Here is a 16,133-nt window from a genome sequence, read left to right as displayed (position 1 = left end):
ACCAGCTCCCTCTAGCAGCCGTGTGGAGAACAGACTGCCGGGGAGGTGGGAGCAGGGGCCCTGGGAGGGGGCTGCCTGCCGGTCCAGGTGTGGTGCCTTGGGAAGCAGTGGAATCAATACACTTTGAAGGCAAAGACAGAAGGACTTCCAGGTGGGCGAGCTGTGGGGTGTGAAAGAGAAAGGCAGCAAGGCTGTGGCCCAGCACGCCAGAGGGCACTGGGAGGGTGGAGACAGGAGAGGCGGAGGGGGCTCTTATAACACTGGGACCTCCAAGTGGAACCCCAGCCTCTCTGAGCCTCGCTTCCTCACCTGTAAAATGGGAGGAGAGGCCTCCTGAAAAACACTTACCTGGCGGGTGGTTGAGAGCATTACTGGACAGGATGGCTCTGAATGGCCGGAGGTGAGTGAGCCGTGCTGAGGGCGGGGGCCAGGGCAGTGGGGGCCAGCTCGCTGTGGAGAGGAGCTGGTGGCGGGGCTGGGGTGGGAGGGAAGGGGGTGCCTCTGAGAACCACCCCAGTCCTTTTCTAGCTCTGGGTCTCCTTCCCGCACGGCTCAGATCACCGTGTTGGAGCCAGAGTTGGGAGCCGGGACTGCCTGGCCCTCGAGGGTGAGGACAAACTCCAGCCCGGCAATGGCACAGGATGGGCACTGGCTGGGCCACTCCGTGCCAGGTGACTTGCTTCAGGGACCTCCACACCTCAGTTTTTAACCTGTCAAATGGGTTGGTCTGCGAGCCTCCTCAGAAACTGGAGGAAGCACGTTGGGGGAGGGGCTGGCACTGCCCACCCCCCGCAGTCCCTGCCCCATTCCCAGCCCTGGGTGGGCAACAGACACTCTGCACAGCACGGCCCTCACGGCGGGAGGCAGCTACAAAGCAGTAATACTTTTATTCCCATCAGGGAAGCTGAGGGGCCCAACCTTAACAAAGAAGATGGTTAGGAAGAAAGGGCCAGGTTGTAGGGGCCTCCGTTTTTGCTGCCCCAAGCCCTCCACCCACCCTGCCAGTCAGGCTTCCAGACCCGAGGCGGGCGAGGGCTGGCTCTGCAGGGCGGGCCACCCTTGAGGGCTCCCTAGGCAAGGCCATCTGCCAGCAGTGTCGAAGGTGAGTCCAGCAAAGCTCTTTCAGTGCGGACAGCAAACGGAGAAGGTGCAACAGGTGGGTCTTCCCCTTGGCGACCAGTCCTGAGCTCTCAGCGTCCACCCCAGCCTCAGGGGGGGCCCTGCTGGCTCCGCCTCTCCTCCAGCGCCCTGCACACCCACATGGACACCACGGTGGCATTTCCATCGTTGAACTGCACGATGAACGGGTGGCCCTGTGGGGAAGAGGAGGGAGCTGTGACAGGCATTCCCCGGACCTTGCACATCGCCTGTTCACCGCCTTCCTCAACAGCCCTAAGAGGTGAGGGCAGCTTCAGTCCTGTTTCATAGCCTTGATCACCGAGGCCCCAGGCAGAGCAGTCTGGAGCCTGTCTGGAGCACTTGCTACAGCCCTCATATTCTACCTTCTCCTTAAACTCCAACCAGCCTGGAAGGTCCCCCAGGGTATGAACCTGTCTTAATTCCACACAGCCTGGCCGTTGCTCGGCCCAGCGTCACTCCCAGCAGCTGGCAGGCAAGGCCGGGCACCGGAGCCGCCACCGTTCCAGTCCAGTTCCTGCCCGGAAACCAGAGAATCATCTCGCCAGGGGCTACGCCAAGCCCAGTTTTCTTCTGTTTCAAGCTCTCCTATGAACAAGCCACAGTCTCTGAGTGGAGGGAAGGCAGTGTCAGGGGGTGCGGGGGCAGGAGGGATGTGCTGGCTCCTGCTGAGCAGCTGGGGGCTGGGAACTGGACTCTGGAGTACCGCCGCCTCATGCTCTAACTGCTGCTGCTGCTGCTGCGTCGCTTCAGTCGTGTCCGACTCTGTTCAATCCCATAGACGGCAGCCCACCAGGCTCCCCGGTCCCTGGGATTCTCCAGGCAAGAACACTGGAGTGGGTTGCCATTTCCTTCTCCAGTGCATGAAAGTGAAAAGTGAAAGTGAAGTCACTCAGTCGTGTCCGACTCTTAGCAACCCCATGGACTGTAGCCCACCAGGCTCTTCCACCCATGGGATTTTCCAGGCAAGAGTACTGGAGTGGGGTGCCATTGTCTAACTACTTACCCAGAGTCAGTCCCTCCCCTGCTGTCCAGGAGACAAGATCTCTCCTGATGATCTTAGGGCCTCCTTGGGAGTTCCCGGGAATGGTCAGAAAAAAGCAGGGGCAGCCACGGGTGAGAGGAAAACTGCAAAGCCTTCCCCTCTTCCCCAAGTGCTTGTCTGTTAAGCAGCGCTCGCGAGGCAGTGTCCTCCTCCCCTACCAAACTCTGCAGCTCGAGACTCAGGGAGCCACGGTGGGCGAGCAGAGAGAATAGGGGGCTCTCACACCCCCAGCTCCTTTTCTCCCTCTGGCTTCAGCTCTCCAGCTCCAGCTGCCCTGCTCCGCCTGTTCTGAGCCCTTCTTAGGTGCCCTCTCCCCACCCACCCCTACCGCCCTCCCCCAGGCTGGGCTTTCCAGCTTTCCCTATGAGCTCATCAGGAGGCGCTGGGTTGGGGCTTGGACGCCTAGACCCCATGTCTGTAGGAGCAGTCAAAGCCCAGGCCGTGGGAGGGAAGGGGGTTGCTTAGTCAGCCCCGAGATGTCCCCGGGACAGGAAGAACATCCAGGCTTCCTCACCCCAGGCTGACACCACGCCCCTTGCCCAGTTTTCCCAGTTTGGGCAGGAAAACCCGCTTCTGGCCAGCTCAGAGGCACAGGGAGCAGTGTCAAAGGTGCAGGGAGGAAGGGAGCTCAGCTTAGAGAGTGCCAAGGGCACCCCACCCAGGGCAGAGGGTCACCAAGATCACAGCGGAGCTGGGCCTGCAGCCCTGCCTGGCACCTTCTGTGATCTGCCTATGGCTCCCAACACACCTGCAAGGCCCCCCAAAGGAGCAGGTGCCCCTTCAGACTGCAGCTGGAGAAGGGGGTGGGAGGTCAGGTTGGGTGGGCATCCCCCCAGGCTGCACAAGCCTGAGTGGGGGCTGAGGCAGGAGAGCCCAGGTGGGACTCTCTCGTGGCCCTCATACGTTTCCCACCCCCCCATATTCCCACCTCATGTGTCCCCCCACCCATATATATAATCCCACCTCATGTATGCCTGCCTAAATCAGCAGCCAGACAGAAGGAACCCTTCCTGAAGTCAGCGAGCACGTTTCCTTTTCAGGAGGCTCAGCGGAGGCGACCTTGTGCCCTTCTGAAGAACAAAGGGAGATGCCGTGCTCAGGAGCCGGTGGGCCCCTCCCCTGCAGCCCAGGGTGCACAGTGTCACTCTCCCAGAATGCCGGGTGACTTTGGGGGCCATATGCTGCATCTCTGCTGTCATCTGTTCAGGAGCAAGCAGAGCGGAACCGCAGGAGGGGAGAGGGGAGCGTTCTTCCAGCTACAGCAAGGCTGAGGGCTGCGCTGCAGGAAGCATCTCGCCCAGGTGTCCCGGGAGGCGGATGAGGAGAGGGTGGGCATCCACCGCTTTGGTGCAGATTCTGCCCCCTTCCTCTCCTACCCCCACCCCCTGGCTGGGATGGGACCCCCACCTCCTGTGTACCCCTGGGTCTTTACACCACCCAGCACAGGAGTGACTGAGACGAGTGGTTTCGTCCCCAGCTACTGTTGATGGGTTTGGGGGGGATAAGAGGAATCACAGGGGGAGAAAGAAAAGGAGAGACACAGAGACAGAGGGGAGACCCCCGCCTCCCTCGGCAGCCTGGGCTGTGATAGGTGAATTTGCGAGCTGGAGACTGCCTGGTCCACCACGTGACTGGACGCGCCGAGAAAGCCAGTACGTGGGGAGTGAGAGCACGGACAGTTGTCCAGAAGGAAACTGGGGCTGAGATGGCACTGGGAAGGCTAGAGATCATGGCAGTCTGGGGGCATTTTTGCCTCCAGGGTCCAAGGGTGCCTCAAGGTCTGAGGGGAGGCGCTGAATCACACAGGTGCCATGATAATCTCCACTTTGCAGATGAGGAAACAGAGGCCACAGGCTCATGGTTGACCTGTGCCGGCTCCCAGAGCTGTGACTGGATCACAAGTCTCTGAAACACAAACCTACTGTCTGGGGCTCTTCCCGGGCTGACTAGGGGCAGGCAGACACTGGGAGTCACTTTTCCCTTGCCTGATTTCTGCCACGGGATTCAGGCCTGCCTGACTGGAGGGGACTGAGGCTGCAGGTCCTGACCCCTGGGAGAGTGGTGTCAGGGTGGTAGGTCACTCTCACTTGACTCCCCCCTCCCATCAGCCCTGGGTGGGAAGCAGGGTAAGTACACCATAACCCCATTTTACAGAAGAGGAAACTGAGCCTGGGAGGGAACATGACTTGTTAAGTGCTAGGGCTTCTGGTTGCTCCTCTGGTACATTCTCAGGGCTGGACCCCAGCCCCTGTGACCCCGCCACCCTGTGGGCTCCTTTCCTCCCTACCTAGCAGACGCTCCTCCAGCCCCAGACATGCACGGAGCAGGTATTCCTCACGAGTTTAATGAATAAACAAAAGCTGATGGACAATGCTGGCAAAAAGCATGAAGATCACTCTGCCACCCTGAGGGGCCCCAGTTCCTAGGTAGATCCTGACAGGCCTGAGCAGGTGCCTGCAACCACCAGAAGCCTGGAGATGGATGGAAACTATGCACTGGTTAATACCGAGTCCAGCACCCTGGACTGAGTGCTGTGTGCCAGGCCTTGCCAAGAGCTTAGTCCTGATTCTCCCACCAGATCCCCATGCTCACTGTGGAGGTGCACATGGCCACCTGACCGATGAGGAGACAGACACTCAGGGACCTGTGTGAAGTCACGGAAGCCAGGGCTGGGCTGGAAGCACCACCTGGGTCTCTGGACGCCAGGTGCCATGCTCAGGACCGCATGCTCTCCGACACCTATGGCATGACGGCTGCCCTCACAGGCCCATCCTGGGGTTTCTGTGTGGCCCCCTGCACCACACCCTCTACAGTACCTGGGTAAATGCACACCCCGGCCCCCTCTCCCAGGCAGAGGAATCCAGACACGGACAAGCTCCCCAGCTCCCTCGGACTACCAGGGTCAACAGGAGCATGGCGTGGCCCACCCCCTGCTGCCAGAACACCCACAGGCCGCTCATTGAGAGCATCTTCCACCCACGGTGACTGCCCCAGACACCCAGGCCTCTGCTGCCCGCACAGAGTGTGTGTGAGCGGTCACTCTGCAGGCCGGACCCCGGACAAGCTCACTGGCCTCCGTGCCAGGCAGGGGGGGGCCACTCTCCTTTCCTGGATTCTCTCAGGGCCAGCTGCAACCATTAAACCGGCGAGGGCTGAGGTAAAATGCACCACACACTCCGCCACAGAAGACGGAGGCATCATGAAGGGGAGAGGATGGGGCCGCGAGAGGTAGGATGGACCCCAAGGTGGGGCACAGTGGAGGGTGCGCGCCGGGCCAGCGACAGGCAAAGCCAGCAGGTCGCCAGGTGCAGACCTCCCACCGCCAGGCAGATGGTGCTCCGGCAGCAACTCATGACGAGGAACCGGAGCACGAGGCGTGTCCAGCACACCCTCCTCCACCCGGCCACTAGCGTCCAGGGCTTCGCTAGAATCTGGCCCTCGACTTTGGTAATAACATCCTGAATTTTTGCCCACTGGTGTCATTGTGATGAGACGCTTTCCTGATGACTAACAGCATGACCCTTCCTCTATGGACAGCACTCCATGCTTCTGCCAGAGGGGACAGGGAGAGGAGGGGTCCGGGTGCCCACCGCACCGGCACGCGGTGGACGTTTTGAACCTGCTGCGGTGGAGGGCGGCCTGAGGCTGACATGTCTGGACTCCCAGGCCAGTGCTCATTCACTGACACTTTGCTCTGTGACATCAGTTGGGCTTCGAGTTTCTTCCCAAATAGGAACTTACCCCACTGGGGTCCCCACACTTTCTCCTCTTGTATAACTTCCTAGAGAACTCTGCATGTGAATCATGTAATGCCTTGCTGGTGTGGCTGCCGCCCTGCTACAGTGCTGGCAGGTAGCAAGTCCTCCTTTAGCCGTGGGCCTGTGGCAGGTAAAGAATCCAATGTGGGAGGCCTGGGTTCGATCCCTGGGTCAGGAAGATCCCCTGGAGAAGGGAATGGCAACCCACTCCTGGATTCTTGCCTGGAGAATCCCATGGACAGAGGAGCCTGGCGGGTTACAGTCCATGGGGCCACAAAAGAGTCAGACACGACTGAAGTGACTAACACCCCATGGCAGGAACCAGTGACCTGCCTGTCCTCTCTGCCTGCATCTGGTCACCGAGCCCCTGCTGTGGGCCAGGACTGGGTTGCCTAAAATGGCCCTGAAACCACTGTTCACAGACAAAGGAGACCGAGAGGCTAACAGACGCGACCTGAGCTAAGGTCACAGAGCTGGAAGGTGGCAGAGCTAAGGGCTGAACCCAGGACGGTGTTCTGCCACGAGGACACCACACCACTCTACTCACTGAGGTTGGGCACAGCGAGTTTAAAATCCCTACTTTTTAAAATAATATATGGTACAATATTATTTTTTATTATTACACATTTTATTAACCCCTTGAATAAGTTACCAAAGGAGGTACTGTGTTCCCTCCACCATCTATAACAACCCAGGCTTTATTTGTAGGAATGGGATAATAAATTCTGTGCCTGTTCATGTTTATGGTATATTATTTTTAACTGGGGCTTCCCTGATAGCTCAGTTGGTAAAGAATCTGCCTGCAATGCAGGAGACCCCAGTTCGCTTTCTGGGTTGGGAAAATCCACTGGAGAAGGCTACCCACTCCCGCATTCTTGGGCTTCCCTTGTGGCTCAGCTGGTAAAGAATCCGCCTGCAATGTGGGAGACCTGGGTTGGATCCCTGGGTTGGGAAGATCCCCTGGAGAAGGGAAAGGCTACCCACTCCAGTATTCTGGCCTGGAGAATTCCGTGGACTTAACTGGTAGTTTTTAACTGACAAACTAAAAAGAGAGCAGCAAAAAAGGCAAACAGTGTCCTCCCTGATCCAAGGTGTATCAGGCACTTCTCATCAAGTAATTTATTTATTACTCCGCAAGTCTATTTATTGAGTATTACCCTATGCCTGTTCTACAGACGGGGAAGCTAAGGCACAGAGAGACTAAGTAAGGACTCTGTCCAGGACCAGGGCACTTGCACGTGGTGCTGTCCCTGGAGCCTGTGTCCTCAGCCATCACACCGTCCTTCCCTGCCAGCACCAGGGCTGGAGGGCGGCACCTACTCTGCAGGACAGCCAGCCGTCAGCACAGGCGCCGGGGGTCTGCGTGGTAACCCCAGCCCACCCGGTTCTCTGCGCCTTCTCTTTGGGTCTAGATTCTAGGGCAGCAGGAAAATGAAGACCTGGGATCTGGCAGGAATTTTCCAGAGCCACAGAGACCACACCCTAGAGAAAAAGTGAAAAGTGAAAGTGAAAGTCACTCAGTCGTGTCTGACTCTTTGTGACCTCACAGACTATACAGTCCATGGAATTCTCCAGGTTCCCTCATTGCAGGCGGATTCCTTACCAGCTGAGCCACAAGGGAAGCCCAAGAATACAGGAGTGGGTAGCCTATCCCTTCTCCAGCGGATCTTCCCGACCCAGGAATCAAACCGGGGTCTCCTGCATTGCAGGTGGATTCTTCACCAACTGAGCTATGAGGAAAGTGCCCCCCAGAGATAAGGGCGGCCATAATAAACAGGGTGCCTGGCAGCAGACTGCACCCCATGCCTAAGATCTTGTGAGGCCTTGACTCCTGTCTTCTCTTGAGGGGTCCCATCTCTTTCGGAACAAGTGCACACACCTGTCCTGCTGTGTGTTATCAACATTTGAGCCCACCTTATTCCTAGCACGAGACTGGAAGCCTCGAGAACACGCGGTGCTGATCACTGAGGAACCACCAGGGGAAGTTAGCTGGATTGACGGGCACGTTTCACTGCTTTCCAGGAGCCTGGTGCTAGGTTGGGAAGTGCAGCAGGTTGGGCGGGCAGGCCCGGGAGAAGGCTCCACAAGCTGAGGCTGCTCTGGACTCCCTGGACCAGAGAGGGCTCCAGAGAGGGCTTTTCTCTCTCTGGAGGAGCCCCAGGCCACCAGCCACCTCCTGGCCCACCAAGGATGCTGCACGGGGCAGAACACCAAGGATCCATGAGTCAGTTCAAGCAACTAAACCACTCCCTCTCCTCCTACCAAAAAGCAAGCCAGCCCAGCTCAAGTACACTCCAGTTAAGTCCAAAATAAAAAGAGTCCAACATGAGCCACAGGACCCAGTCCAGCGATTAGGCAGGCCCTCTAGGAGGTGTGATCTGAGAGGCCAGAGGGGCCCTACGGTCAACGCACTGCTCATCACTTCACCGTTCTGCTCTGGGCTTGCCAGCCTTCCTTGAAGGCTCTCTGTGTGTCCCTTTAGGATCCAGCCCTTGTGGCAGGGGTACTTTAGTCCCTTTGATTATGGAGAAGTGGTGGGAGGGGATGGGACCTCAGAGACCAGCAGGGCCACAGTGGGTGAGCTGCGTTGGGGTTTCCACAGTTTGATTCAAATCATTAAGATATTTTAAGCTATATTTGTTTTTTAAAAAAACTAATTAAAAAAAACATATACACTCAACTATCTTCAAGTCTTAAACTGCTACCTGGCATACTGGCAGTGTGTTACCCAACACTGTGGTGGTAAATGATCTTCTATAGCTCTTCGGATAGGTGGTCTGGTTAGATCTTGTTAGATCGGTGCATATTACTGACTGCTAATATATGCGCTTAGCCTAGGAAGGCTGGGCTGGTGCACTGGGCACCTGAAAGAACTCAGGGCTGTGACGTCCACTTACTGGAGCCAGTGCACTGAGCCTACAGTGTCAGCCCGGTGGCCGGGCGCACGATGCCCAACCGGGGTGTGGGTCAAGCCTTCCAGTGGCGTCAGCTCCTACAGGCTTTGAGTCCCTCTTCTCTGATCTGTAGACTTATTTTAAGCAATTCATACGAACAGCAGCTAGCTACTGTCAGCAACTAAACTCTAAAACTTTTCTGCTATTCCTTTTTTAAGCTTCTACATGGGTTTAAACGATGCCTAAGCTGAGAGGACAGTTGGGGGAGTCTGGATTTCCTTGATATGAGGCTCCTGAGACAGTGTCAGAGATAAGTGGGATGCCGATGCAGATACTAGACTGCAACCATCACCTATGACCCCAGCTCTCAGATCTTTGTGTCCTTCAACAGAGGTCTCATGCGTCTATAAAAACAGTAAAGCATCTGCACACAATGCGGGAGACCTGGGTTCGATCCCTGGGTCGGGAAGACCCCTGGAGAAGGAAATGGCAACCCACTCCAGTACTCTTGCCTAGAAAATTCTATGGGTGGAGGAGCCTGGTGGGTAAACAGTCGGACACTGAGCAACTTCACTTCAATACATTCATACTAAAAAAAAGGCTACTTTTCCCCTATATTAATAATGAGATCCTGCATTAATTTTACACAATAAAAAGCATTCCAATGCTGAAGATTCAAAACTAGCAATCTAATCCCTACTTACCCTGGAGACAACTTCAGATTAGAGAAGTTAAACAATTTTTGGAAAAATGCAGAGACTGTCCAATGTCTGCTAAACTGCTGACGAGGGCAGGGCAGTGGACAAACCTATATAATATTAATTTTTTTTTAAGATTTTTTTTTTAACGTGGACCATTTTTAAAGTCATTATGGAATTTGTTACAGTATTGCTTCTATTTCATGTTTTGGTGTTTTGGCCATGAGGCATGTTAGGATCTTAGCTCCTTGACCAGGGACTGAGCTCGCACCCCTGCACTGGAAGGTGAAGTCTTGACCACTGGACCCCCAGGGAAGTCCCTAATATTAATTAGTGTACATGAGATAATAAGTCATGCTCCTCCTGAGGGTCTGCTTCCTTCGGGGTGGGTGTGCCTGGGCTAATCAACAGGGGGTGTCTGGGAGGAAGGTGTCGGACTGAGGCTGCAGTAGGGGGTGGGGGGGAGGTTCCCCAGGAGTGACTCAGCAGGAAGAAGCTGAGGCACCACTGCAGCAACTCTTGCATCCGCCCCCATGTCGGGTGAGGCAAGGGGCCCTGGCCTGAGAGTCAGTGGGCCTCCTCTCGCCAGCCCTGGACTCATGGAGGCTTGGGAAGGGCCATGATGGCCTCACTTATAGAAGAGAAAACACTCCAGGGCACCTCCATTCCCTTGGCCTCATCTTCCCACAGGGAGGGACTTGGGTGGTCATGGTACCTCTCCGCCCTTCCCCGGGCAGAAGGAGGAGTCAGGCTGGCGGGAAGTACGCAGCAGGCCCAGCCCAGGGGTCTCCTGCCCACAGGAGGGCTGGGTGCTGGCCTGCCCTCTTCTGGCGACCTCCCAGGCAGGCTCCGGACTGCTGTTCACCTCTGATGGGGCTCTGTGGGAAATTCCCAGCAAGGCCCGGCACATCAGCACAGCCTTTGACTTAGACTGCATAGAAGGAGAGCTGGTGCTTCCTTTCTGCCATTTCCTGAGTCTTATTTCTCAGCTGGGTTTGAACACGGGGAGGCTGCTGGCTGGCCTTGTCACCCTACTGAATATCTCTGCTCCCTCTGCCTCTGGGCTGGGGTAGGAAACTGCCTGACTGCAGACAGGCTTTCCAGACACACACTGGGTAGTGTGATGGGAGGCCACTACGCTTCCATGTAGAATACACTGCGGGAGCGGCAGTGAGATGAAGATGTGAGCCTTGCCTGCCAGCTCGTGTGGAATCTCACCGTCTGCCTAGCCGGGCTTACCTGGCCAATGCCCCGCTGCAAAGCTCTCAGAGGCAAGGCGTTGGTCCTGAGACTGTGCTTTCTCAGCCTCTGATTCCTAAAGCTGGGGGTGCGGGTTCCCTTCTAGTCTTTACTTTTCTTTGAAATGAAGAAATGGTCCTCAGCTGTGACATGCCATTTCAATCACCCTTCCTGAGTTTATTCTTCACAAATACCACGGAAATAGATGTTTCTTCCCAAATATTCAATTATTAGCAGCAAATTGCTTCCCTCTAGCCACCCTAGACTGTACATGAGGCACCTCAGGGGGTCAAGGTGAGATCTGCTTTCACCTGAGCAGATCTATGTGTTCCTACACAGGGTGATTGGCCAGGAAATGGCCCTTCGAGAGGGCGAGGTATTTCCAGAGGCTCCGCCAGTCATTCTAGGGCCTATGTTGACAGGGCAGCCCCAGGACCAGAGCAGTGTGGTACAGGAGAGGGCACAGGGAAACTGCGGTGGGCCACTGTGAAGGGAAAGGAGCCGGGTGTGTGTGTGCGGGTGTCTGTGTGTGTGTGCGTGTATGTGCGCACGCATATGTGTGTGTGCGTGTGTGTGCCAGCACCCGGGAGTTTATGTTGGAGGAAGTGGACCCATGTGGGTGGCAGAAGGGTGCCCCTTGCCCATTTAGAGGGGCTGTGGTGGCTGCCCTGTAGAGAACTCAGACAAGATGGGTGAGCAGGAAGAGCAGGGAGCATGCTGGTTCTCCCAGTCAGTCTCTGAGCAGATACCCAGAGAAGTCAGGACTGGAGGATGCCAGAGAGAGAGTGGGGTTCTTGCTCCAATAATGCTGAGGCCTCCTATCTGAGAGGCTGATTCTGCAGCAGGTCCAAGCAATGAATAGGGGGGCCATTACAGGCATCCGGATATTCAGGGTTTGTCTTTTGGTGTGATGGGCTGTGTGGTGATGGCAGTTTACAGACACAATGCTTAAAAGGATGGTTCCCTCCTGTCCTCTTTTGTTCTTACCTTTTGAGATCTGATGTTTAAACTCTGAGACCTTGGCTCTCTCTGTGTATATATGCATACGTGGGGATGTGAGTGGGCAGAGGGGAAGTTCCATCACAATTTCTGGCACAGAGTGGGGAGCTCAGTAAGCTTGTTGAACAAAACAGAATGGACCGATTCTGACAGTGAGAGAATGAAGAGATGGGGAGAGACTAAGCCTAACAGTCCGCTCTCTACAAACTCCCAATCAAGGAACATTTTACCAAAACTATAACAGATGATTTAGTAAGAAAGGAAATCTGCAAGTGCCAAAAATGAAGAGGAAATGGAAAACCTCTTCAGTAAGGGTGTGAGTCGAGGTCTTGTGGCCCTAAGGGAGGCTATCAGTTCCAGGAATGCAGTACCTGGAAAGTGTGAAATACTAAGTGGAAACAGAAGGACAGGTCCAGCTAGGGAGCTGGCCTGGGACCCTGAGCAAAGCTGGGACTGCAGAAAGTCTGCCCATCAGCAAAGGGGACGCTGTGTAAGGTGGCTCTGAGCCTCGTGCATTTTGTGGTCCTATGTACCACTGTTCTGGTCTGAGAACACAAGGCTGATTAATCTAACGTAACATTGATATTGATCTAGCAATACTCTGGAGTATCTCTCAGGAGCAAATGAAAAAACATTCTGAGGCAATACTTCTGGAATGCAATCATCTCCACAGGAATAAGCCCCATTCAGAATGAGCTTACAATAAAAATTCTAAAACACGTGAGGAAACAATTACCCATGGACAAGAGTCAGCAGACACAACACACAGGAAGATTACAGCTCTCAGAACCAAGGTGATAGAAAAATAATCGGAAAGAAAATACAAAACAATGTACAGTTGAAAAGACTAAAGACAAAAAAGAAGTTGAAACACTGAGAACAAGATATTATGAAAAAGAGAAGAGAGATTTGAAAAAGAATCAAATATAACTTATAGAAATAGTATGTGTAGTGAGTGGGAAAAACAAAAGAAACTCTCCATAGATGAGCCAGACAGCAGGCTGAATATAGCTGAGGAGAGACTTAGCAAGCTGGAAGAATGGTCTGAGAAAGTTATCCAAAGCACTACTCAGTACTGAGAGATAAACAAAAAATAATTTTTTAATGCGAAAGAGAGACCCCCAGAGGAAGGAATAAGAAGAGACGAGACAGTGGCAGATGGAAAATATTCAGAGACAACATCTGAAAATTTTGAGAACTGATGAAAGATATGAATTTTCAGATTCAAAAATCAAAATGATCTCCAAGTAGAATAACAATAAAGAAATCTATACCCAGACAAATTGTAGGGAAACAGAAGGATACCAGGAACAGAGACGTTAAAAGCTCCCAGAGAGAAAGACCATGGCAACTGGGCAGCCAGCAGATTCTCACCAGCTAGTGGAGAAGCCTGGAGAAGGAAATGGCAGCCCACTCCAGTGGAGAATTTTTGGAGAGTTGCCTGGAGAATTCCGTGGACAGAGGAGCCTGGTGGGCTGCTGTCCATGGGGTCACACAGAGTTGGACACGACTGAAGCGACTTGGCATGCATGCATGCATTGGAGAAGGAAATGGCAATGCTCTCCAGTATTCTTGCCTGGAGAATCCCAGGGACAGAGGAGCCTGGTGTGCTGCCATCTATGGGGTTGCACAGAGTCGGACACGACTGAAGTGACTTAGCAGCAGCAGCAGCATGGAGAAGCCAGATGAAAACAGAGTTATCTTCAAGGCTCTGGGGAAACAGTCCATCTAAACTCTTAACTCCAGTTGAACTAACAATCAAGAGTTAGGGCAGAACTTCCCTAGAAGTCCAGTAGTTAGAATTTTGAGCTTTCACTGCTGAGGACTGGGTTTAATCCCTGGTTCAGGAACTAAGATCCTACAAGCTGTGAAGTGCAGCTCCCCTCCACCTCCAAAAAAGAGGGCAAAGTGAAGACAATCTTAGAACAAATGACAGAACTCTTAATGTACTTCCAAAAGGAAAAGAAACTTCAGGAGGAGGAAGTAGATGAAACAGGAATAGGAACAGATACTGGTAAACACATGGATAAATATCAACAGGTGCTGATTATACAGAATGAGAACAAGAGTAATGACTAACTGCAAAGACCTAAAAACAAGATGCCAATGAAATCCTGGACATGAAAGAAGAAGGGACTGATCAGAAATTCTTAGGGTCCTTATATTCGGTGGCGTGAAGCTGTGGTTGAGGCTGCTAGCTGCCTGTCAATATCCATTCCTCCTTCTTCCTTAGTGACACGAATCCTAAGTTTAATAAGGAACAGAGTTGATGTTTGGAAGAAACCAACAAAATTCTATAAAGCAATTATCCTTTAATTAAAAAATAAATTTAAATAAACAAAACAAAACAAAACACCACAGTGGGAAAGCACACACACACACACAAAGGAGCAGTGTCATCCAGCAAAGCAGCTGCATGCCCGGCCTCCCTTGCAGCTAGTTTTTGGCCTATGCCATGTGAACCCGTAAGTGTGTGCTGATCCGCAGATCTGTCCTTAAGCAAAGGAGTGTTTTGGCCACTCTTCCTCACTCCTGTTGGCTAGCGCTCAAATGCCCCTTGACTAGAAAGGAATGGCCAGCTAATCTGGGATATGTCCTGCCTGTCTTTACATGTGTGGGGACTATCCTGCTTCATATTTAAGCTGTTGTTTAGTTTAATCATGTGAAGTTAAAGCCAATTCTACCTCATATAAAGGTTAAGAGATTGAACCTAAAGCTGAATATTGTCGGGAATGGGGGTATATTTAGTGATTAACCTTTAGGCTTTGCTAAATTAAGTTAGAAACTTGGGGATAACCATTACAAGGCTAGAAATAGAATACAGTATCTAAACCGATGGGAAGACTAAGAAGGAAGAAAAAAAAAATCAATCTAAGAGACTAAAGAAAGGAGAAAAAAGAAGTCAGAAAGCACTGTAGAGAGAAAAGTACAAAACAGGAGAGTAGAAAAAATTTAGGTGTATCAATAAGCAATAAATATAAATGATTAAACTAACGAATTAAAAGAGAGTCAGATAAAACTAAAGACATCAATAGGAAAATGCAGAGATTCATTTAAAACAAAAGAACACAGAAATAATGAAAACAAAGGGGCAGGAAAACATATAGCAGACAAACACCGAAAGAAGACTGCATAGGTATGTTAATATCAGACAAAAATAAAGCTTAAAATATACTGAAGAGAGTCACCACATAAAGATAAAAGAAACCTTCTAGAATGAAGATACAGCATGTTGACATAGGCACCTAACATCATCACCTTAAAGAAAGGACTAACAAAATCCCGAGAAGCAAAACCACACTAACAGCGGGAGACTGCAGCACAGCTCTGTCAGTAACTGATAGATAAAGCAGGTAGGAAATTAGCAAGGACACAAAATATGTACGTAATGCAATTAACAAATTTGACCTAAAGGATGTAAAAAGGACACTTCTTTCAACAATTAAGAGAATCACATTCGTTTTAAGCAAAGAGAGTACACTGAAAAAAAAAACCACACTGTAGTAACCACAGGTATTTCAACAAATAACACAAGGTCTTTGTTATTTTGGTTGAGATTATGTCAACCATGCTCTCTGACCATGGTGCACAAAAGGAAGACAACGATCACAAGATGACAAAGCAGCACTGAGTGTGTGCAAACAGAAGTTCTTCTAAATAGTTCATGGGTCAAAAAAGAAATCCCAACTGAAACTGAGAATTACTTACAAATGAATGACAATGAAAATCCTCTATGTGGAATGCGGGTAAAGTAATGGAGAGCTTTAAGTGGATATATTAAGGAAAAAAAGATTGGAAATTTATGAGTTAAGTCAATAAATTATAAATGGAACAAAAAGTAAATCCAAAGAAGACATAAAACAGCAGTAATAAAGAATGCAAAAGAATTAGACATTAAAGAGATGATCAAATCAATAACGTACTGGTTCTTTAAAAAGGTTAGTAAAACAGACTAACCTCTGACAAAACCGGTAAAGAGAGAACAGAGGCAAACATCTTCAGGGATGAAAAAAGGGCACATGCCCATAAATGTAGGAGAACATTTAAAATAGTAAGGGCATACCTTATGAATGACATGAGACCAGCATCGCTGAAAATGTAGCATCGTGGCTCCCAGGAGGGAGAGGAGACAGGGGAGAGGAGGCGTGTGTGGGTGGTGCTGGGGGCAGAGGGCAGGGTGGCGATGCTGGTGACCTGGAGGTGTCAACAAGTATTGACAAATAGTCACCCTGGTAGGTTTTGAGCCCTGATATCACACTTCAAACTTTTAAAATGATTCTTACCTATTGCTTCATCTGATTTCAAGAAACTTCCAATTAAGTAAAGGTGCTACCAAAATCCATCTCAGTAACAGCTTTTCTAG

The 16,133-nt window shown here is 51.9% G+C and overlaps 1 protein-coding gene across 14 annotated transcripts in view; it reads right to left on the bottom strand.

The window, feature by feature from the left end:
• Window positions 1–863: 863 nt before the first annotated feature.
• Window positions 864–16,133, bottom strand: part of MAP2K5 (mitogen-activated protein kinase kinase 5) — a 263,833-nt gene continuing 248,563 nt past the window's right edge. For 6 of the 14 annotated variants that reach the window (XM_042252082.2, XM_042252077.1, XM_042252078.1 and 3 more), the window contains 2 exons: window positions 15,834–15,964; window positions 864–1,313 (listed from right to left, as the gene is read on the bottom strand). In XM_042252082.2, coding sequence (XP_042108016.1) covers window positions 920–1,313; window positions 15,834–15,964 — 525 coding nt within the window. In that variant the 3' untranslated portion in view covers window positions 864–919. Of the gene's footprint in view, window positions 1,314–15,833; window positions 15,965–16,133 lie in introns of those variants that run through there. The other 8 variants (XM_027971523.2, XM_027971522.2, XM_042252084.1 and 5 more) reach the window with 3 other exon arrangements.

Source organism: Ovis aries, chromosome 7 (assembly GCF_016772045.2).
Source record: "Ovis aries strain OAR_USU_Benz2616 breed Rambouillet chromosome 7, ARS-UI_Ramb_v3.0, whole genome shotgun sequence".
NCBI classification, from domain to species: domain Eukaryota; kingdom Metazoa; phylum Chordata; class Mammalia; order Artiodactyla; family Bovidae; genus Ovis; species Ovis aries.
The sequence above is the reverse complement of the archived record's forward strand: the minus strand, read 5'-3'. Positions and strand labels throughout refer to the sequence as shown.